The 22772-nt window shown below is 44.7% G+C and overlaps 1 protein-coding gene across 4 annotated transcripts in view; it reads left to right on the top strand.

The window, feature by feature from the left end:
- DIP2C (disco interacting protein 2 homolog C) overlaps positions 1-22772 on the top strand; it is a 476875-nt gene that overhangs the window by 320628 nt on the left and 133475 nt on the right. For all 4 annotated transcript variants that reach the window (XM_066585296.1, XM_066585294.1, XM_066585295.1 and 1 more), the window contains 3 exons: positions 12926-13019; positions 17022-17141; positions 17869-17983. In XM_066585296.1, coding sequence (XP_066441393.1) covers positions 12926-13019; positions 17022-17141; positions 17869-17983 — 329 coding nt within the window. The remainder of the gene's footprint in view (positions 1-12925; positions 13020-17021; positions 17142-17868; positions 17984-22772) is intronic.

The following is a 22772-nucleotide window of genomic DNA, read 5'->3' as shown; positions in this document are numbered from 1 at the left end:
CTATGAGGAGATAGTGGGGGACACAAGAGCTTACAGTCTATGATGAGATAGGGGGGACCCAAGAGCTTACAATCTATGACTGTAAGCTCTTGTGTCCCCCCTATCTAGTCATAGATTGTAAGCTCTTGGGTCCCCCCTATCTAGTCTATGAGGAGATAGGGGGAAACAAGAGCTTACAATCTATGACTAGATACGGGGGACACAAGAGCTTACAGTCTATGACGAGATAGGGGGACACAAGAGCTTACAATCTATGACTAGATAGGGGGGACACAAGAGCTTACAATCTATGAGGAGATAGGGGGACACAAGAGTTTACAGTCTATGGGGAGATAGGGAGACACAAGAGCTTACAATCTATGATGAGATAGGGGGGACCCAAGAGCTTACAATCTATGACTAGATAAGGGGGACACAAGAGCTTACAGTCTATGAAGAGATAGGGGGATACAAGAGCTTACAATCTATGAGGAGATAGGGGGGACACAAGAGCTTACAATCTATGGGGAGATAGGGGGGACACAGGAGCTTACAGTCTATGAGGAAATAGTGGGGACACAAGAGCTTACAATCTATGAGGACATAGGGGGGACATAAGAGCTTACAGTCTATGGGGAGATAGGGGGGACACAAGAGCTTACAATCTATGAGGAGATAGGGGGACACAAGAGCTTACAATCTATGAGGAGATAGGGGGACACAAGAGCTTACAATCTATGAGGAGGAAATATGGGGACACAAGAGCTTACAGTCACAAGAGCTTACAATCTATGAGGAGAGAGGGGGGGCACAAGAGCTTACAGTCTATGGGGAGATAGGGGGACACAAGAGCTTACAGTCTATGAGGAGAGAGGGGGGGCACAAGAGCTTACAGTCTATGTGGAGATAGGGGGACACAAGAGCTTACAATCTATGAGGATATAGGGGGGACACAAGAGCTTACAATCTATGAGGAGATAGGGGGCACAAGAGCTTACAGTCTATGGGGAGATAGGGGGACACAAGAGCTTACAGTCTATGAGGAGAGAGGGGGGGCACAAGAGCTTACAGTCTATGTGGAGATAGGGGGACACAAGAGCTTACAATCTATGAGGATATAGGGGGGACACAAGAGCTTACAATCTATGAGGAAATAGGGGAACACAAGAGCTTACAATCTATGGGGGAATAGGGGGACACAAGAGATTAAAATCTATGAGGAGATAGGGGGACACAAGAGCTTACAGTCTATGAGGATATAGGGGGGACACAAGAGCTTACAGTCTATGAGGAGATGGGGGGACACAAGAGCTTACAATCTATGAGGAGATGGGGGGACACAAGAGCTTACAATCTATGAGGAGATAGGGGGGACACAAGAGCCTACAGTCTATGAGGAGATAGTGGGGGACACAAGAGCTTACAATCTATTAGGAGATAGTGGGGGACACAAGAGCTTACAGTCTATTAGGAGATAGGGGGGACACAAGAGCTTACAATGTATGAGGAGATAGGGGGGCACAAGAGCTTACAATCTATAAGGAGATAGGGGGACACAAGAGCTTACAATCTATGAGGAGATAGGGGGACACAAGAGCTTACAATCTATGAGGAGATAGTGGGACACAAGAGCTTACAATCTATGAGGAGATAGAGGACACAAGAGCTTACAATCTATGAGGAGATAGGGGGGCACAAGAGTTTACAATCTATGAGGAGATAGGGGGACACAGGAGCTTACAATCTATGAAAAGATAGGGGGACAGAAGAGCTTACAGTCTATGAAAAGATAGGGGGACTCAAGAGCTTACAATCTATAAGGAGATAGGGGGACACAAGAGTTTACAATCTATGGGGAGATAGTGGGGACACAAGAGCTTACAGTCTATGAGGAGATAGGGGGGACACAAGAGCTTACAATCTATGAGGAGATAGGGGGACACAAGAGCTTACAATTTATGAAAAGATAGGGGGACACAAGAGCTTGCAATCTATGAAAAGATAGGGGGACTCAAGAGCTTACAATCTATAAGGAGATAGGGGGACACAAGAGTTTACAATCTATGGGGAGATAGTGGGGACACAAGAGCTTACAGTCTATGAGGAGATAGGGGGGACACAAGAGCTTACAATCTATGAGGAGATAGGGGGACACAAGAGCTTACAATCTATGAGAAGATGGGGGACACAAGAGCTTACAATCTATGAGGAGATGGGGGGACACAAGAGCTTACAATCTATGAGGAGATGGGGGGACACAAGAGCTTACAATCTATGAGGGTATAGGGGGGACACAAGAGCCTACAGTCTATGAGGAGATAGTGGGGGACACAAGAGCTTACAATCTATGAGGAGATAGGGGGGACACAAGAGCTTACAGTCTATTAGGAGATAGGGGGGACACAAGAGCTTACAATGTATGAGGAGATAGGGGGACACAAGAGCTTACAATCTATGAGGAGATAGTGGGGGACACAAGAGCTTACAATCTATGAGGAGATAGGGGGACACAAGAGCTTACAATCTATGGGGAGATGGGGGGGACTGAAGAGCTTACAATCTATGAGGAGATAGGGGGACACAAGAGCTTACAATCTATGAGGAGATAGTGGGGGACACAAGAGCTTACAATCTATGAGGAGATAGGGGGGACACAAGAGCCTACAGTCTATGAGGTGATAGTGGGGGACACAAGAGCTTACAATCTATTAGGACATAGGGGGGACACAAGAGCTTACAATCTATGAGGAGATAGGGGGACACAAGAGCTTACAATCTATGGGGAGATAGTGGGGACACAGGAGCTTACAATCTATGAGGAGATAGGGGGACACAAGAGCTTACAATCTATGAGGAGATAGTGGGGGACACAAGAGCTTACAATCTATGAGGAGATAGGGGGGACACAAGAGCTTACAATCTATGAGGAGATAGTGGGGGACACAAGAGCTTACAATCTATGAGGAGATAGGGGGGACACAAGAGCTTACAATCTATGAGGAGATAGTGGGGGACACAAGAGCTTACAATCTATGAGGAGATAGGGGGGACACAAGAGCTTACAATCTATGAGGAGATAGGGGGACACAAGAGCTTACAATCTATGAGGAGATAGGGGGGACACAAGAGTTTACAATCTATTAGGAGATAGTGGGGGACACAAGAGCTTACAGTCTATTAGGAGATAGGGGGGACACAAGAGTTTACAATCTATTAGGAGATAGTGGGGGACACAAGAGCTTACAGTCTATTAGGAGATAGGGGGACACAAGAGCTTACAATGTATGAGGAGATAGGGGGACACAAGAGCTTACAATCTATAAGGAGATAGGGGGACACAAGAGCTTACAATCTATGAGGAGATAGTGGGGGACACAAGAGCTTACAATCTATTAGGAGATGGGGGGGACACAAGAGCTTACAGTCTATTAGGAGATGGGGGGGACACAAGAGCTTACAATCTATGATGAGATAGGGGGGACACAAGAGCTTACAATCTATGGTGAGATAGGGGGGACACAAGAGCTTACAATCTATGAGGAGATAGGGGGACACAAGAGCTTACAATCTATGAAAAGATAGGGGACACAAGAGCTTACAATCTATAAGGAGATAGGGGGACACAAGAGCTTACAATCTATGGGGAGATAGTGGGGACACAAGAGCTTACAGTCTATGAGGAGATAGGGGGACACAAGAGCTTACAATCTATGAGGAGATAGGGGGGACACAAGAGTTTACAATCTATGAGGAGATAGGGGGACACAAGAGCTTACAGTCTATGAGGAGATAGGGGGGACACAAGAGCTTACAGTCTATGATGAGATAGGGGGGACACGAGTTTACAATCTATGAGGAGATAGGGGGACACAAGAGCTTACAGTCTATGAGGAAATAGGGGGACACAAGAGCTTACAATCTATGAGGAGATAGGGGGACACAAGAGCTTACAGTCTATGAGGAGATAGGGGGGGCACAAGAGCTTACAGTCTATGAGGAGATAGGGGGGACACAAGAGTTTACAATCTATGAGGAGATAGGGGGGACACAAGAGCTTACAATCCATGAGGAGATAGAGGGGCACAAGAGCTTACAATCTATGAGGAGATGGGGTCACAAGAGCTTACAATCTATGAGGAGATAGGGGGACACAAGAGCTTACAATCTGTGAGGAGATAGTGGGGGACACAAGAGCTTACAATCTATGAGGAGATAGGGGGGACACAAGAGCTTACAATCTATGAGGAGATAGGGGGACACGAGCTTACAATCTATGAGAAGATGGGGACACAAGAGCTTACAATCTATGAGGAGATAGGGGGACACAAGAGCTTACAATCTATAAGGAGATAGAGGGACACAAGAGTTTACAATCTATGAGGAGATAGTGGGGGACACAAGAGTTTACAATCTATGAGGAGATAGGGAGACACAAGAGCTTACAATCTATGAGGAGATAGGGGGGACACAAGAGCTTACAATCTATGAGGAGATAGGGGGACACAAGAGCTTACAATCTATAAGGAGATAGGGGGATACAAGAGCTTACAATCTATGGGGAAATAGGGGGACACAAGAGCTTACAATCTATGAGGAGATAGGGGGATACAAGAGCTTACAATCTATGAGGAGATAGGGGGGACACAAGAGCTTACAATCTATGAGGAGATAGGGGGACACAAGAGCTTACAATCTATGAGGAGATAGGGGGACACAAGAGCTTACAATCTATGAGGAGAGAGGGGGGACACAGGAGCTTACAATCTATGAGGAGATGGGGGACACGAGCTTACAATCTATGAGGAAATAGGGGAACACAAGAGCTTACAGTCTGAGGAGATGGAGGACACAAGAGCTTACAGTCTGAGGAGATGGAGGACACAAGAGCTTACAATCTATAAGGAGATAGGGGGACACAAGAGCTTACCGTCTATGAGGAGATAGGGGGGCACGAGCTTACAGTCTATGAGGAAATAGGGGGGACACAAGAGCTTACAATCTATGAGGAGATAGGGGGGACACAAGAGCTTACAGTCTATGAGGAAATTGGGGGACACACGAGCTTACAATCTATGAGTTGATAGGGGGGACACGAGAGCTTACAATCTATGAGGAGATAGGGGGGACACAAGAGCTTACAGTCTATGAGGAAATTGGGGGACACACGAGCTTACAATCTATGAGTTGATAGGGGGGACACGAGAGCTTACAATCTATTAGAAGACGGGGGACATGAACGGCCATGTGAGTACGGCCTGAGAGTGGGGAGTATAAGGCTGGATTCACACGAACGCCTTTCATGTGTGAGTTTTGTCTGATTGCAATATGGATGGAACTTGAGCTTGAAAAAAAAGCATAAATTTAAATGTGTTTATTCATATTAGCGATTTTTCGCTGTCTTATTTTTTGGCAATTCTCAGCGAAGAATCACCTATTATTTTCCATGAGATCATTAAAAAAAATTTACGCTCGCATTCCATGTGATTTGCATGCAAGTGCAATGCAATTTTTACCACTGAAACTATTGGAAGTTATTGCAATTTTTTTTACACATGTAAATATGTAAAGTCTATAGAAAACCTGCATCGCTCTCACATCAAAAATTGCTGGTTAAAGATTGCGATATTGGTCTTAATTTCTCAGATCAATATTGAACTCGCCCGTATAAATCCAACCTAAATTGTATTCTGTAGTGGATGGGCAACCATTGCAGTGAATGGCACAGGAAGGAGTCATCGGTGTAGTGGCCGGGCACAGGAGGGAGTCATCGGTGTAGTGGCCGGGCACAGGAGGGAGTCATCGGTGTAGTGGCCGGGCACAGGAAGGAGTCATCGGTGTAGTGGCCGGGCACAGGAAGGAGTCATCGGTGTAGTGGCCAGGCACAGGAAGGAGTTATCGGTGTAGTGGCCGGGCACAGGAAGGAGTTATCGGTGTAGTGGCCGGGCACAGGAAGGAGTTATCGGTGTAGTGACCAGGCACAGAAAGGCGTTATTGGTGTAGTGGCCAGGCACAGGAAGGCGTTATCGATGTAGTGGCCAGGCACAGGAAGGAGTTATCGGTGTAGTGGCCAGGCACAGGAAGGAGTTATCGGTGTAGTGGCTGGGCACAGGAAGGAGTTATCAGTGTAGTGGCCGGCACAGGATTGAGTCATGGGCAGGGAGCGGCCCATGGCACAGGCATTGGGTTAGGGATTGGCACAAGGTAGGGACTTTGGTGTAGGACAAAAAGATAAGCCTGGCTGCTCCATTCGAGAGGAACTGGAGAGAGGAGAGTTTACTGAGGGAAAGACCAATCAGTAGTGAGTTACAATAGTTCAGGTGAGAATGGATCATCAGGGCAACAATAGGAGTTTTTGCTGTTTCCACAATAAGAAAAGGGTGGATTCTGGAAATGTTTTTGAGGTACAAATATACATATATGCACATGGCACCACATTTGGAGACAGGAAAGTGCCACAGTGCCCCCCATCTGTTATGGCCAGGCAAAGCACTCTGTGTACTAGCAAACCCATGTCTAATCATGATTTTGGGTAAGTCGATTGCTGTGCTGTATGAATTCGCATACGAGGGCCGCCAGATGGGCATCACTGCCTTATATCATGTTTATACAGCAGGTTCATGTAGAAACCCTATGTTAAGAGTTATTGCCCCAACACACAACCCAAAGATGCCCGGAGAGCAGCAAAACGAAGCATCTGGTGAGTCCAAATTCTTGCTGCACCACCAATCACTTAGGACATTTAGGCTCATTTTGCTACTTGCCTACAAGATACGAAATGGCCCTTCTTCTGATCTTTGGTCTTTTCGTGGGGGACGTGTCATCTGGTCATAAAGCTCGGTCTTTTATCTATTGGTGTTGGTTGGGTTACCTGTTTTTTCACTAGAACGTCATTCCGACCGATGATTGTATTATCCTTGCCTCGGAGATCAGAGAAGACGGCGCAGATGTTTGCAGCTTCATTGTGTTTTCATGAAGCTGTGGCCACCGAGGGCCGTTCATTGTAAGAGTCATTGGAATCCGTGCAGCGGCGGCTCGTTTTACACACGGTGCTTGCCGCAGCACCTGTTGTATGAGCGCGCACTTCCGTTGCTGCATGGCACAAAGGGACAAACCATTCTGGTGATTCATTTGTTGACGACTTCATGTCTATATTATCACCTGCCATCACCCGCACACAAAGCCTCGGCTTTCAGCATCTCCTGCTTCCTTTTGGGATCATTTTCTATCCATTTCCTTTAGGGCTCACTCACACGGTGAATTTTTACGTGCGTAATCCATTATGCCGAATCCGCATTGATTGACATTGAGCTATTGAGACAAGTGTATTTTTCATGCATATTTCGTATTCACTATATATTTGCGTATTTACAAGGAATAGGTGTTTGGGGGTCTGCGAATGCGCTGCGTGTTCACAGACCGAAATAGCTTAGGCCGATAGGAACGAGCCTTTAGGCTGTGTACTTCTTACTTGCTTGATATGGAGTGTATAGAACGGATCAACGAAGACCTGACAGTTCTCCTGAGATGTCTGTTTGTGTTTTCTTGTATTTTCAATAAGGTGCCAATTTTGGAGGATCTTTTATTAGAACTCAAGTGTTGTGCAGTTCCTCTGTTTATTCATACATCCAGGAGGAGCAACAGACAATTGGGTGCTGCCATTCCTTTTATCCAAAGGGTGGTAACTCCACCGTCTGACACTGACCATTGAATGCTGACAATGTCACAATTCGTATGGTGATACCCTATGTAGGAGTGCAGTGTTCAGAGTGGTCTGCAGAGGGTGTTAGTGGGGCATTCTGGCTGCAGAAGCCAGAGGTAACACCTGGGTTTGGCAGGAAGCAATATAAAAGTCAGTTCCTGCCACACTCAAAGTGACAGCTTAGCAAAGCTGGAAGGCCTGCAAGCCTGAAGTCCAGTATGGACCAGTGAGAGGTGGTGTGAAGGCGTCGCATCAGGAACTCGGAGCCTGAAGTCTGGTGTGGACCAGCTTGGGCCCGTCAACCATCTGAAAGAGGAGGATACCTTCTAGACGCCCTGGGCAGGGTTATTGACGGGGACCCTGTCGGTTGTAAACCCTGGGCATTGTATATGGACTATGTTGTATGTTGTACAAGTTGTTGGCTGTGCTGTGAATAAATGCTGGCAGGCACCAGATTTAAAAGAAAGTCAAGTCTCCTGGAGCCTTTATACATGTGGTGCCCATTTACTGATGGAGAGGTTGGCGATCCGCAGGCGAGTAAACCCTGGCTTACGACATCTATTAAAAGGGTTATACCAAGATGACAACTTATCCCCTATCTTGTGAATAAGGAATAACTTGCTGATCGATGGGGATCTCACTGCTGAGACCTCCGCCGATGTCGAGAACGGGGGACTTGTCTCCCTCTGCCTGTCACAGGGGGGTTTCTTCTCCAGCTGCAGTGACTGCAGAATGAATGGATTGCTACAATCCTTCAATACTAAGACTGCAGAATTTCCATCAGAACGGGTGCCGCTCTTTTACTGAGCGTCTCTCGGTTGTGGGTCGTAAAGGTGGGCACCAAGCAGGGGATCGCACTCTGCGTCGCTCACATGCCCTAGTAGGGCATATCAACAGGGGTTGTGCTCCTGACACTCTCCATTAAATATGCAAGGTCACCCAAACGAACCTGCATATCCCTTTTTCAAAAATTATACCAAGGTCCACCAGGTAGCCCCCAACTTCATCATCATGTCATGATGTCAGGCTTTATGTATACATAATGTATGATATAGAGGTGATCAAAGTCAGCAAAGGTCTTCCTTGCAAGAATCGTATATGGGGCTTTGCTCCCCAATAGTTTGTTTTTTGCTGCTACAACCCTATAGTTTAGAGGTTACCAGACCATGGCACCGCTGCCGCCAAAGGGGGTTGGGGGGGGGCATTTATTTGCAGTTATTGTCCCTTTGATCAGTCTCCTAATCTGTTCTTGCACGTCCGATACGACAACCGCTGTGTAGGTGATGAATAAGTCAGATCAGATAGACCGAGGTGTTCTGCTCTTAAATCCGCCACCTGCTCTTCCTTTTTCCATGACTTTGCCCTTTACGAACATCGGCTTGACTTGAGCATCTCGCATTTCCATCTAATTTGAGTAAGGAAATGTATTCCTACTAGATGCGTGAAGGTGACTCGGATGTTGGATCCCCAGGAGGGCGCTGTGCTTGTGATCTGCAGGAACAAAAGTTGAGCTGTTGTTTTTGATATGTCTTCGCTGTTGCTTTGGGTAATATTTCTCTTGCTATTAATGGCTTTGTTAGTGTTGTTGAAGAGAATTGATTTTGGGATTGAAACAGAGCAGGTGATGCAGCTAAATGAGGATTTCATCTGGAAATGGAAGTTCTCCTCATATAACCTTGCATCTTGTGACACTGGAAAACAACTGCTTGAAATGGCATTCTGTGGCTAGAATGGGATGCCCTATCGGCCCGTTTTCAGGTGACATTTTTACTTGAGCCCCAACCAGCAGGTTATTTTGCCCCCTAATATGTAATTCATTTTATAGCGCCAACATATTCCACAGCTCTGCGCAGGGAGTGTCCTCACTCACTGTCCCTACTAGAACAACATAAATTCTAAATTACAGGGGCAACTTCTGCTCATCTGCTATCTTGTGTTAGTCTAATCATTTCTGTAATTCACTTACTGGCGCATCTTGTCTCCACCGTAAAAATGGGTGGAGACAAAGGTTAGTCCTGGTGGAGTTTGCTGGAATGGCCACAGCTGCTGACTGGCTACCTCACATTCCTGCTGGCTCAGCTGCTGTTATTCTCACCCGCGGCCTCCTATCTGCGCTGATCTAACAGAATCTCCCCTGCTGGCTGGTGTCAGTGTCCCTACTGCTCTGCCTTATGGCATTCCGCACACCACCCTCCCATCTTCACTGGTGTCAGATAATCTCCCCTGCCTGCTGCTGTCAATGTCTCTACCATTCTGCCTTCTGCCTCCAGCGCTGTCCATCCCCCCTGTCACTCTCCCCACCGGCCCCACATCAATGATGCACTGTCTGCAGTGCTGTTAGTCTTCTAACGACCCATCAGCTGTCTCCCCGGGGCTCTGCCTTCTCCCCTCTATGCTCCAGCACTGTCTGTCCCCTGCTGAGAATCTCCCTGCTGGCGCTGCTATATCACCTTTTGTGCAGGTGGTCCGCCGCTGCAGCTGGACATGTTGCCTGTGTCCCCATCCCTAGATGGCTGTTAGTCGGTGTGTTCTGCTGGCGTCAACGTAGCCAGGCACGCTCTCGGTCTTTACCTCGCCCACCTGCTGTACAGCGGCTGCCTGCAGTAAGGCATTGTCAGCAATTTAGCCAATCTGCAGCTAGGGGTGTTCCCTTACACTCCACTAGGACAAACCCTTGTCTCCACCCACCGTTCCAGTGGAGACAAGATGCACCAGTACCGGGGTCTCCCTTCCAGCTTCTCTTCAATCCACGCTCTGCTGTTGGCTACAGAGCTTCTGTAGTAACAAAGGCACAGGGACCCTTTTTTACCAATTGGGGGAGAGATATCTTCATAAGGTTGCTCCTGTCAACTCAGAGGATGTAGGTTGACAGATCTGCAGATACTGTGATAACAATCTCTACCTCTCCTGGGTGTATGTGTACATACATGTTGGGTTTATTCACCATTTGGCCAGAATGTCCGAATCGTCCTGGGAGAGTAAAGGGTCTGGTATTCAGATACTGCCCCTGTTGATTGGACCACAGACTGTGCAATGCAGCATGAGAAGTCAGGGCAAGGAAGTGCAGGATAGTGAACTACTGGCAGAGTGCTAGGCTTGCTACACACTTGCATGAAAGTAAAGTGCAAATGGCTAGGTAACAAAAAAAATAAGGAAGTTCATCTGAAAATCTGAACTTGCATACATGAACTTACCTACACGGGGTGCAAACAGCAGCAAATCAGGGTAAGCAGAACGTGGCATGTTGTAGAAAACAAGTTAAAAACTGAGGTACACTTTAATCTTGGCATGTGGGAAAAAACTGCAGGAAACCCAAATAAACATGGATAGAAACTCCATGCCGATCTTACCCATGGTCGTAAATAGAACCAGTGCCAATTGAAGATGCGGCATCTGCTGCGGATCAGTGTCAAAATTTGTATCTAAACCCACACTAATGTGCAGATTTTGACTCACATTTTGACTCCTAATTTGGTGTGGTATTCTACTATGGAAAGTTCACACCAAATCCGCGACGTGTGAACGCAGCTGCCATGAGAAAGTGACTTGGCAACCAATCACAGCAAAGATTTCATTTTCCAATAGCGCTATAAGAAAATGTAAGCTGCACTGTGATTGGTTGCTACGGACAGCAAAGACCATTTTTCTTTAAGGCAATGTCACTCGGCCCGGTTGTAATTGTTTGGCTTTTATCATTAACTCTTAGCTGTTCTTGAGATTGCCGCCATCGAGGGATGATTACCGTAAATGTGCGCGCACGCTTTAGCCTTTCTTGACTGCATTTGTGATGGTTTCCGGTGAACAAACAGCTGCTGGCATAACCATTAGTCCGTAATCTGGCGCTATTTCCTTTAATGTCTCTGGACAGTTTACGGAATCTCATGTGAAGAGAGATGTGCAAACCTCACCCCTTCAATTGAAAGTATGAAGTCCACTGTGGATCCGCATCGGAAACCGGATGCTGATGTGAATTTTGGTGTGAATCTGCACTAGTGTGAATGCGCCCTAAAAGAAAGCCTGCCTTTGTTGTTTAAAGCAACCAGTCACAGCTCAGCTTTCTTTTAAATCATGCCATTCTCTGTATAATCCTCACATGAGATCCTTTGCATGAGAGAACTCCAAATGAGTGACATCTGTGGTCAGAATGATTCCTGACATCCACCTGTGACCCCTTTCGGCGACAAGTTGCTTCCATCCATAGGATCTCCTTGCTGGATGTCTTCCTCAATCACACCATTATCAGTATACTCTCCACACCGTTATACAAGAAAACCCCACAAGGTTGGCAGTGACATCCCGGCCCCGGCTGGCCTAGCACCGATGACCGGACCTCGTTGGAAGTCACTAAGATTTTCCCATCTAACGTGGATTCACACTGAAACTGATCCACGGAAAACTTGCCACCTGATTTTATGCTGCACTCCGGGGTCACGGGCATAATTTCCATACCGGGAAGCTCCAATCGTGAAAGGTCTAATAAAGCGTTCATTTAGTGTATCTAATAATAATCTTTATTTGTATAGCGCCAACATATTCTGCAGCGCTTACATAGACAGGGGGGATACAGAAAGGCAAAAGTACAAAAATTACCACGGTTACATAGTAATCAGTTGATGGAGACAATAGGGGTGCGGGTCCTGCTCCAACGAGCTTACATACTGCAAGTAATGGGGTGATAAAGAAGGTAACGGGGTGGGGATGTGCACAGTATGGGGAGGTGGAGAGTGAGGGATGCTATACACACAGACAATGGTCAGACATTTAGCCGTGTGACGGCAGAATCGATACGACTGCAAGGGCAGTTGATGGTGGCTAGCAGGGATTGCAGTCAGTAGGTCAGGGAGCATGTTATCGTATTTTATATTCATGGACTTTCCATTTATTATATAGCTACATGCGGCGCCTTCGGCAGGACTAAACTTCACAACTTCGATTGTTGTAAGACTTCCTCCATAAACATCTGCCCGGACGCGCTTCAACTTTACAAGGACGTTGCTGATAGCGCGGCTGTATCGTATATTTCAGTAGATAATGTGCAGAGCTCCTTTACTGCACTGTAAAATGTTCATGTTTCTAAATTATTATGAACATTAACTTTAAGTGTACTCGTGAAAATGCCTAGAGAAGGCAAAAATTAAATTAGAAAATTAGTGCTGCTGCTGTTTGCGCGGATTAATTATCCTGGAGATCGTTTACTTCTCGTTTTTCCTTCTTCCATAATCAAGGATCGCTGTGTTTTGATTTCAGAGTGTCATGAACATGATGCATGTGATCAGCATCCCGTACTCTCTCATGAAAGTCAATCCCTTATCGTGGATACAGAAAGTTTGCCAGTATAAAGGTAAATACTTTGGTTTTCAACTTTTCACAAGACATAAGACACTTCGGCGAAAGCAGCAAACCGAATCGGGCCTCTTATACAGCTGTTACCCAGACAGACACTTGATGGATCCATTGTAAGTCAGTGGAATCTGTTAGAGCTGTTACAAAATGGATCAAAATTAGAGATGAGCGAGCATACTTAGTTCGGGTGTTTTTGGACCCGAGCACCGCTTTTTCCAAGTAACTGACTACACGGACGAAAAGATTCGGGGGGGGCGGGCGGGGGGCGGCGTGGTGGCGCGGGGTTAGCAGTGGGGAACAGGGGCGAGCTCTCTCCCCCCCCCCCCCCACTCCCCTCTGCCACCCCCCACGCACCCCCGGCACCCCCCGAATCTTTTCGTCCGAGTAGTCAGGAAAAAGGTGTCCAAAAACACCCGAACTGAGTACGTTCACTCATCTCTAATCAAAATGGATCTATCATGTCCATTATGGTTGTTTTAAAGTGATCCTTTGGTCCCGGGACCCAAGGCAGCACCTGCTGTTGGTCTTCTATTCGATTGTCCCTACAATCTGCCAGTTATGGGCCCTGTTTTCAGTCTAAAATGATCATCTCAATCTTCTAACTTGCTAATTCAGACTGTGTTGCTCTCTGATTGGCCAATGCTGATCACGTGAACAGCACTAGCCAATCGGAGAGCAGGTGTAGTGCATAGTTTGCTTAACAGTATCAAGGAACTGTGTAGATTAGGTAGGCAGAAGATTGTGGTGACCATCTAGGATGCCCGAAAATGGCCCATAGCATAGAAGACCCCACCCACCCTCCCCTATCTGTTCCCAGGCTCCTCTGGGAAATCTGCAAATAGGGAAGATGGAACAATATCGCAGCAGCACCACCTATTAAAAGGCAGCATCCCTACGAGTCAGTATCACAATTTTTAAAAAAGCCTTATTATGCCTATAGACATTAGTCAGGGAGGGCATTGTTTCTCCTTAAAGAGAACACCCTTTTATAAGTCTCCTCACACACCTTCAAGGTGGTTTTCTTAAGGAGAAACGATACCCTTCCTGACCTACGTCTATAGGCCTATCACTAGCCAAGCCAGAAACCTACTGCATACTGAAGAGGGGCAATCACCCCAAAACAGATGTCTGTGTATGGTTATTCTGGCTTTGGCTTACAATTCCCAGTCATTGTTATAAGGCTTGTTTAAAAAGTCTGACATTGACCTGCAGGAATGCAGCCCTTCAATAGGTGGTGCTGCAGAGGTATTGTTCCTTATTTGCATATTCCCCAGATGAGCACCATGGCCTTATAAGTCTCTTCATTCACCTTCTATGTGTCAAATACTCTCATGTACTTCCAGCGATCATGTTATCTCTATTATACTGTGTATTCCATACAAGACCTGTGCTTTTCGTTATATACCCTGTTCCTTTTTTTGGGGGTGGGGGGTGGGGGTATTTTTGTTATTATATTCTTAAGAAAGTTTCTTAAGAAAATGTATTTGTTTAAAAAGGTTTGCTACATTGCTAAGATTCACTCTGTTTAGTCCTACCTAACCTCCACTGTGACTAGTAGTAAGCTCCAGCGTCTTCGGTGTCCCAAAAGTGACTTTTCCCTACGCATTCCTATGAGAGGTTCATAGGAAATCAACAGAGAAAAGTCACTTCCAAGACGCATAAGACACCGTAGTTTACTGCTAGTCACACTGTGGAGGTCGCATGAAGCGGCAGGGGACCAGAATGAAGCCGAAATCTCAGCAAGGTAGCAGTAGGTAAGCATGACAGCTACTCTAATAAACTCTGTATGGCGATTGCATCCTGGAGAAACGATAAGACGTTTACCCAGTGTCCTTTAACCCCCTAACAGCCACATTAAAATTGTAAAACCTTCTGAAAATGTAATTTTTTTTAAATTGTAGATTGTGAATTTACGTCTTTTGTAAATCTAATTTATTTATTCGCTTAAAGTCCTCTTTTAACTCCTTAGTGATGGCCTTAAGAACTAGTGAATCATCTCGGTTTGTGTTCCAGAGGTCACTCATTTTTTCGTCAGTGTGGCTGTGGAACCCCATGTATCATGTGGGATGAGTTCTAGGGTTTATGGGAACGAAGTTAGCGCACATATAATGTATTCAACAACGTTTATTAATGTATTGCTATGGGGCATTGGCATAAAAGCAATTTCTGCACAGTTTTTGGGATTCATCCTATAGTTCATTGCAATTCTGAAAACCACAAATTTGAATACAGTTAGTCCCCTACTTGCGGGTTCCGTTCCAGGAGCCTGTTCGCAAGTCCGAACAAATGGTTGTACGGAGTGGGATCGCGGGTGGATCCCGCTCCATACAACGTCGGGTGCCGGCTGTTCTTAGAGCGGGCACCCGGCGGCAGCAGTTCCGACGAGCCGCGCCGCTTGTCGGGACTGTTAACACTTTAAATATCGCTCTGACAGCGGTATTTAAAGTGTTAACAGTTCTGACGAGCGGCGCGGCTCGTTGAAACTGCTGCCGCCGGGTGCTCGCTATAAGAAACAGCCTGCACCCGACTTTCAGGGGGCCCGTACAGCGCCCCACTATGAGATGCCTATGCAGGGTGCCCATCAAGCGCACGGCTTGATAGGCGCTCTGCATGGACAGCCCTAGGGCCTTTCAGAAGGCCCCCTGGCTGCCTAGCAACCACACAGTGTCCCGCGATCTGACCGGACAGGCTTTCATCAGGCTTGATAGAAGCCTGCCCGGTCCCTGCACAGTATGATGTAATGACATAGCATTACATCATACTGTGCAGGACAGATAGTTCATATCTAGCGAAATTTGTAAATCGAATGTTCGCAAGTAGGGGACTATCTGCATATATTTTTTTTTCACATTTTACTACTTTTGCACAATATAAGCGTTATTTATTTATTTTTTACACATATACTTTTTGTGTGTTGCCACATTCCAAGACCAGAGCATTTTTATTTTTCCATTGACAGAGCTATAAGAGGACTTTTTCTTCTTGCAGGATGACTTATAGCTTTTATTGTTACCATTTTGAGGTTTATATGACTTTTTTGGTTACTTTTTATTCGTGTGTTGGGGGAACAAGGTGACCAGAAAAGTGCTATTTTGGCACTTTTCTTTTTTTCTTCTTACGGTAGTTTTTTTTTTTTAAAGTAGTTCAGCATACTAGATAAATGTAATATCTTATAGTATTGGATATCATGGATGCGGTCATATCAATTTTGTGTAGGTTTTAAAAAAAAATGTTTTCAATATTACACAAGGGGAAAAACCACTTAAAAAATCTTTTTTTAAATGTGTTTGGATCTCATGGTCAGCAATGACTGGTATATGTGGGATTAAACAGTGTTGAGTGGTGATTAGATGAGCAAGTGCTCATTCTCTCACTTCTTTTCTGTGATAAAAAAAACCCCACATATGTGACAATCAGAGAGCAAATATATTTTCTAATAAGGGGTGTGAAAACATGAACAAAACCCCATTTTATCTTCCCTTGGGACAAGGGGACAGGCAGCAGAATAAGCTGCCTGCTTGTTATCAGCTCCTCCCCCCTCGCTGTACACACAATGAAGTGACAGCTGTAAGTTCAGTACTCCTGACCCAACTTCAAACAGATGCAACTTTAATTCTGTTGGTCCAATAGACAAAGAATCTTGGCTTTAAATTGACACCAAAAGCATGTCGGTAGTGCTGACAGAACCGGAGCTGCAGCCATATCACTAGAACAAACTTTGTGTGCAGCACTGTAATGTCTTTTTCCCATAGAACAGACAGAGCTGGCCCTAAACTGTGGGGAGGAGTAAAGGTTTATTATAGGAATACATGAGGGCAGTGATGCTGGGTCATATGTTACACCATATTATTTTACATCGTTCATACAATACCTGTGCGCTCTCATTGATCTATATCGGTGTTTCATGACTCCTCTAGATAAAGTAGTCTGATATTTAGCATTGTTTAGTGGCTTTCCACGCCCGTTTTACTTATAGAACTTTTTTTTCTCTCCTTTAAAGCAAAAGTTGCATGTGTGAAGTCAAGGGACATGCACTGGGCCCTGGTTGCACATCGGGATCAGAGAGACATTAACCTTTCCTCGTTACGCATGTTGATTGTGGCTGATGGAGCAAACCCTTGTAAGTACACTCAAGCTGATTTTATGAGGAAAGCCATGACTAGCCTGACATTTCAGAAATGTAGTATTTCATGTTGGCCGTCCTAGAACAAGACGGCAGAAGGTCCACCAGATGGGAGCTGCTTTTGCTCTCCATTCTTAGAAATAAAGTTGGGTCCTGTGCTGGAGATCCTGCTCCATGATGTTCATGTGCTCTAATAGGAAATATGAACAGGGGCTACCATCTTGGCACAAGCCCTTTAATAATTGGTTATCCATGGTTGGACATCCAGTGGAGCCATATGGCTGAGGAACCCTTTGACATTCATTCTATTTGTGGCCATTGTGGAAGGTTTGTTACTCGGTCCCATTCCATTTTGGAACCAAAGAGACAATATGCACTCCACTAATCCATTCCCTTGAAATGCACTTGACTTCTGATAAGAAGCTATATTTAAGCGTCTCATCACAGAATGTCATGTTTTATTTTCGAGCTTTGTATTTTGTCCTTCTAACCGCAAACTGAAGCGAGAGGTGTTGGCGGCTCGGCTTGTATGAGATAGACAAAGACTAATGAGCTGCTGGTTTACAGTTTATTTCTCGGAGTGCTTTAATGCCATGGGACAGGTCTGAGGATGAGCTATTCTGAATGTCCTCACTGCTCTTTAAAGAGTTCTAAATCATCTTGTCCAAATGCCGTATTTCCTGCACATTTGTTATCGTGTCCTCTTCTTGTGTTTTCTCCCCAGGGTCCATTTCTTCTTGTGATGCTTTCCTCAATGTCTTCCAAAGTAAAGGCCTGCGGCAAGAAGTCATTTGTCCTTGTGCCAGTTCACCAGAGGCTCTTACTGTAGCCATAAGGAGGTGATGTTTATTTAAAGTATCGTTGAACTATACAATCTTCTAGTTTAATCACAGGCATATGATTGTAATCCAGAGGTGGAACCGAAGGGCTCTGTTACCTAATATTCCCCAACTGTCATGTGTCATTTATAGTAACATATGGTAATTAGAGGGCTGAAGAAAGCCCTACATCCATTCAGTTCAGCCTATTATCCTGCAATGTTGATCCAGAGGAAGGCAAAAAAAAAACAATGATGTAGAAGCCAATTTTCCTCATTTTAGGGAAAGATTCCTCACCAACTCTAATCTGGCAATAGGAATGATTCCCGGATCACCGACCCTTTTGAAGTTATTAATGATGATAACATATAATATTGTATCGCTGAGGAAAGGCATCCAAACCCCTCTTAAATTCTCTTATTGAGTTCACGATCACCACGTCCTTAAGCAGTAAGTTCCATAGTCTCACTGCTCTTACAGTAAAGAACCAACTTCTATGTTGGTGTAGAAACCTTCTTTCCTCTAGACGTAGAGGGCGCCCCCTTGTTACAGTCCTGGGTAAAAATAGATGATGGGAGAGATCTCTGTATTGTCCCCTGATATATTATACATAGTTGTTAGATCACCCCTCAGCAGTCTTTTTTTCTAAACTAAATGACCTCTGGGTATTGTAGTCCGCCCATTCTGTTTAATACTTTAGTTGCCATCTTTGTACCCGGTCAAGCTCTGATATGGCCTTCTTGAGTACCGGTGCCCAAAACTGTCCACAATATCCCATGTGTGGTCTGACCTGTGTCTTGTAAAGAGGAAGAACAATGTTTTTGTCATGTCCGCCTAGACCTGTTTTAACCCCTTAACAACGCAGCCTATTTTAGACCTAAAGAAGGGACGATTTTTGGGTGATTTTCATCTCCGCCTTTCAAAAGCCATACGTTTTTTACTTTTCGATCAACATGGCCAGGTGAGGGCTTGTGTTTTGGATGGTGAATTGTACTCTTTATTGGTACCACTTATTAGGTGCATATAATGCATTGTACGATTTTATAATTTTTTTTTATAGAGCAGGATGGAAAACAAATCAATTATGCCTAATTAATAAAATTATATGTATGTATGTATGTATGTGTGTGTGTGTGTGTGTGTGTGTGTGTGTGTGTGTGTGTGTAAATATAATGTTTCTTTTTGCAGCATTAATAATACAGCACAGATGATTTATTTGTTCCGGTTGATACGATTACAAAAATACCAAAATTATACGAGTATATTTTTTAGTTTTGTTTTTTTTCCACTTTTGCACAATAAAAACCTTTTTTTAAAATAAAAAAAATTCTTATTTTGCATCGCTGTATTCAAAGTTCCATAACTTTATTTTTCCATTAACTTACCTCTGTGAAGGCTAGTTTTTGCATGAGGAATTTTAGTTTTTGATCCCATTTTTGGGGTGCCAAGTGCTGTGGAATAAGTTGGCACTATGCAAATAAAGATTTTTATTATTATTTTGGGGTACATATGGCTTTTTTTGATCACTTTTAGGCCTTAGTCAGACAGGCGTTTTTTCGCGCGATTTGCGGATCGCATGACGGATGCGCATCCGCAAATCGCGTGACCGGTGCGCGCAAGTCGCCCGCAAATCGCCCGAAAATCTGCTCCTAGCCGCGTTTCATTAGAAACGGGCCGGAGCTGTCCAGCGCATTGCATTCAATGGAGACGGCAATAGAACCGCCTCCATTTAAAGCAATGCGCTGCGGGCGAGCCCGGGATGAATTGTCGGTAAGGGCTTAACCCCTTAGTGACCAAGCCTGTTTGCGCCTTAATGACCAGGCCAAATTTTGCAAATCTGACATGTGTCACTTTAACATGGAAAAACACCAGAAAGGTTTTGCATATCCAAGCGATTCTGACATTGTTTTTTCGCCACATCTTGTGCTTCATTTAGGCGGAAAAAATAGACCGATAGAAATTGTGTTTATTTATTAAAAGCGCCAAAATTGGGAAAATTTTGAAAAAATCGTCATTTTTTCACATTTCCAACTGCAATATCTTAAATATGTGCAAACATAATATAGAAATTTTTGCTAAGATTTATATTTCCACCCGTTTACTTTATTTTGGGCGCACATTGGAAAAACTTTCGTTTTTTTTAAACTATTTAGGAGACGTACAAATTTAACATTACTTTTTAGCATTTTGAGGAACACTTTGTTTTCCTATACCAAGCCGAGATTGGAAAGGCTCATGAGTGTCAGAATAATAGATACCCCCCCAAATGACCTCATTTTAAAAACTACACCCCTTAATGTATTCACTGAGGGGTGTTATGAGTATTTTGACCCCACAGTTTTTTTCAGGAATTAATTCAATTTAGAGGAGAAAAAGTAAAATTTCATATTTTTGCAAATCTGTCATTTTAAAGATATTTTTTTCCTATAGTTTACATTAAAATCAGGATTTACACCCCAAAATGGATACCCCTATTTCTCCCGTGTTCAGAAATATACCCATTGTGGCCCTATTGTTATATCTGAGTCCACAACGGGGCCCAAAATGAAAGGAGTAGTCAGTGTCTTTCAAAACAGAAATTTTGCTTGAAGTCCTTTTAGGCCCCATAGCACACATGTAGAGTTCTTGAGCGCCCAAAACCATAGAAAACCCCCACAAATGACCCCATTTTGAAAACTAGACCCCTTAAGGAATTTATCTAGGGGTGTACTGCATATTTTGACCCCACAGTTTTTGAATGAATTCAAACCAAGCAAAAGGAAAAAATTGTGATTTTCGTTTTTTCGGCAATTCTGTCATTTTAAAAACAGCTTTTTTTGTACAGCACACATATGAAGGAAGACTTGCACCCAAAAATGGATACCCCTGTTTGTCCTGTGTTCAGAGACATACCCATTGTGGCCCTAATCTTATGTCTGGATACACAACGGAGCCCAAAATGAAAGGAGCGACCGGTGGCTTTCGGAACACAAATTTTGCTTGAAGTCCTTTTAGGCCCCATTGCCCACTTGTAGAGTTCTTGAGCGCCCAAAACCATAGAGAACCCCCACAAATGACCCCATTTTGAAAACTAGACTCCTTAACGAATGTATCTAGGGGTGTACTGCGCATTTTGACCCCACAGTTTTTGAATAAATTCAAGCAAAGCAAAAGGAGAAAATTTGGATTTTTGTTTTTTTGGCAATTCTGTCATTTTAAAAACAGCTTTTTTTGTACAGCACACATATGAAGGAAGACTTACACCCCAAAATGGATACCCCTGTTTGTGCTGTTTTCAGAAATATACCCATTGTGGCCCTAATCTTATGTCCGCATGCACAACGGGGCCCAAAATAAAAGGAGTAATCGGTGGCTTTCAGAACATAGATTTTGCTTGAAGTCCTTTTAGGCCCCATTGCCCACTTGTAGAGTTCTTGAGCGCCCAAAACCATATAGAACCCCCACAAATGACCCCATTTTGAAAACTAGACCCCTTAACGAATTTATCTAGGGATGTACTGCATATTTTGACCCCACAGTTTTTGAATAAATTTAAGCAAAGCAAAAGGAAAAAAATAGGATTTTCATTTTTTGGGCTATTGTGTCAATTTAAAAACAGTTTTTTTTTTACAGCACACATATAAATGAAGGCTTTCACCCCAAAATGGATACCCCTGTTTGTCCCGTGTTCAGAAACATACCCATTGTGGCCCTAATAGACTTACAGGACCCATGGCTAGGCCTACAATGAAAGGAATACCCGTTGGATTTCAGGGTACCACTGAATAAATTTCAGGCCCCATTGCCCACTTATAGAGCCATTGAGCGGCCAAAACTATAAAGAACCCCCTCAAATGACCCCATTTTGAAAACTAGACCCCTTAACGAATTCATCTAGGGGTGTACTGCGTATTTTGACCCCACAGTATTTGAATGAATCTAAGCAAAGCAGAAGGAAAAAGTTACGATTTTCAATTTTTTTGGCAATTTTTTCAATTTAAAAACAGTTTTTTTGTACAGTGCACATAGGAATGAAGACGTTCACCCCAAAATGGATACCCCCGTTTGTCCCGAGTTCAGAAACATACCCATTGTGGCCCTAATCTACTTACAGGACGCATGGCAAGGCCTATAAAGGACGGAACACCTGTTGGATTTTAGGGCACAACTGAATAAATTCCAGGCCCCATTGCTTATTTGTACAGAATAAAGATTGACTCCCTAAAAATTCCCCCCCTCCCCCTCCGCGCCCTTTTTGGCGTTCGCAAATCTTAGATAAAAGTAAAAATGTGAACTGTGTAGTATTTCCGAAGACAGGGGTAATTACGGAGGCTGGTTGGAATGGGCCCATGGGGCAATAAAACCGGGTATCCCCCCCCCCCTCCTCTCATGCTTTTTGGGGGTATTTCATGACCTCAGTGGCGGGTATGGGGTGTAAAAAGTGGCGTTCCGTGAGTCTCCGTAAGCTTGATGAGGTGCGGCGGTCTCACACAGAAGGCGCTCAACAAGGTGCTCCTGGAACTGCAGGAAAGCGAGCGTTCCCGGGGCTTCTTGTAAAATACGTATCACAGGTAGCGGTCTGAATAACGCCGGGCTCACACAGCCGTAGGCAGAATCCGCTTGCGGAGGCCCACAGCGGATCCCATCTGTGAGCCCGGCTGTGACCCTGCGTACGGCCGCGTAATGTACTGCGCATAACTGCCTACTCACACAGGCGGTCATGCACAGTACACCTTTGTTTGTATTTCCCGCACCATCGCTTAGCGATGACGCGGGTACCCGCAGCCCGTATACAATGTAGTTGCGTATGGGCAGCGGGTATATCCGCGAC

Source organism: Eleutherodactylus coqui, chromosome 12, assembly GCF_035609145.1.
Source record: "Eleutherodactylus coqui strain aEleCoq1 chromosome 12, aEleCoq1.hap1, whole genome shotgun sequence".
Lineage (NCBI taxonomy): Eukaryota > Metazoa > Chordata > Amphibia > Anura > Eleutherodactylidae > Eleutherodactylus > Eleutherodactylus coqui.
The sequence above is the reverse complement of the archived record's forward strand: the minus strand, read 5'-3'. Positions and strand labels throughout refer to the sequence as shown.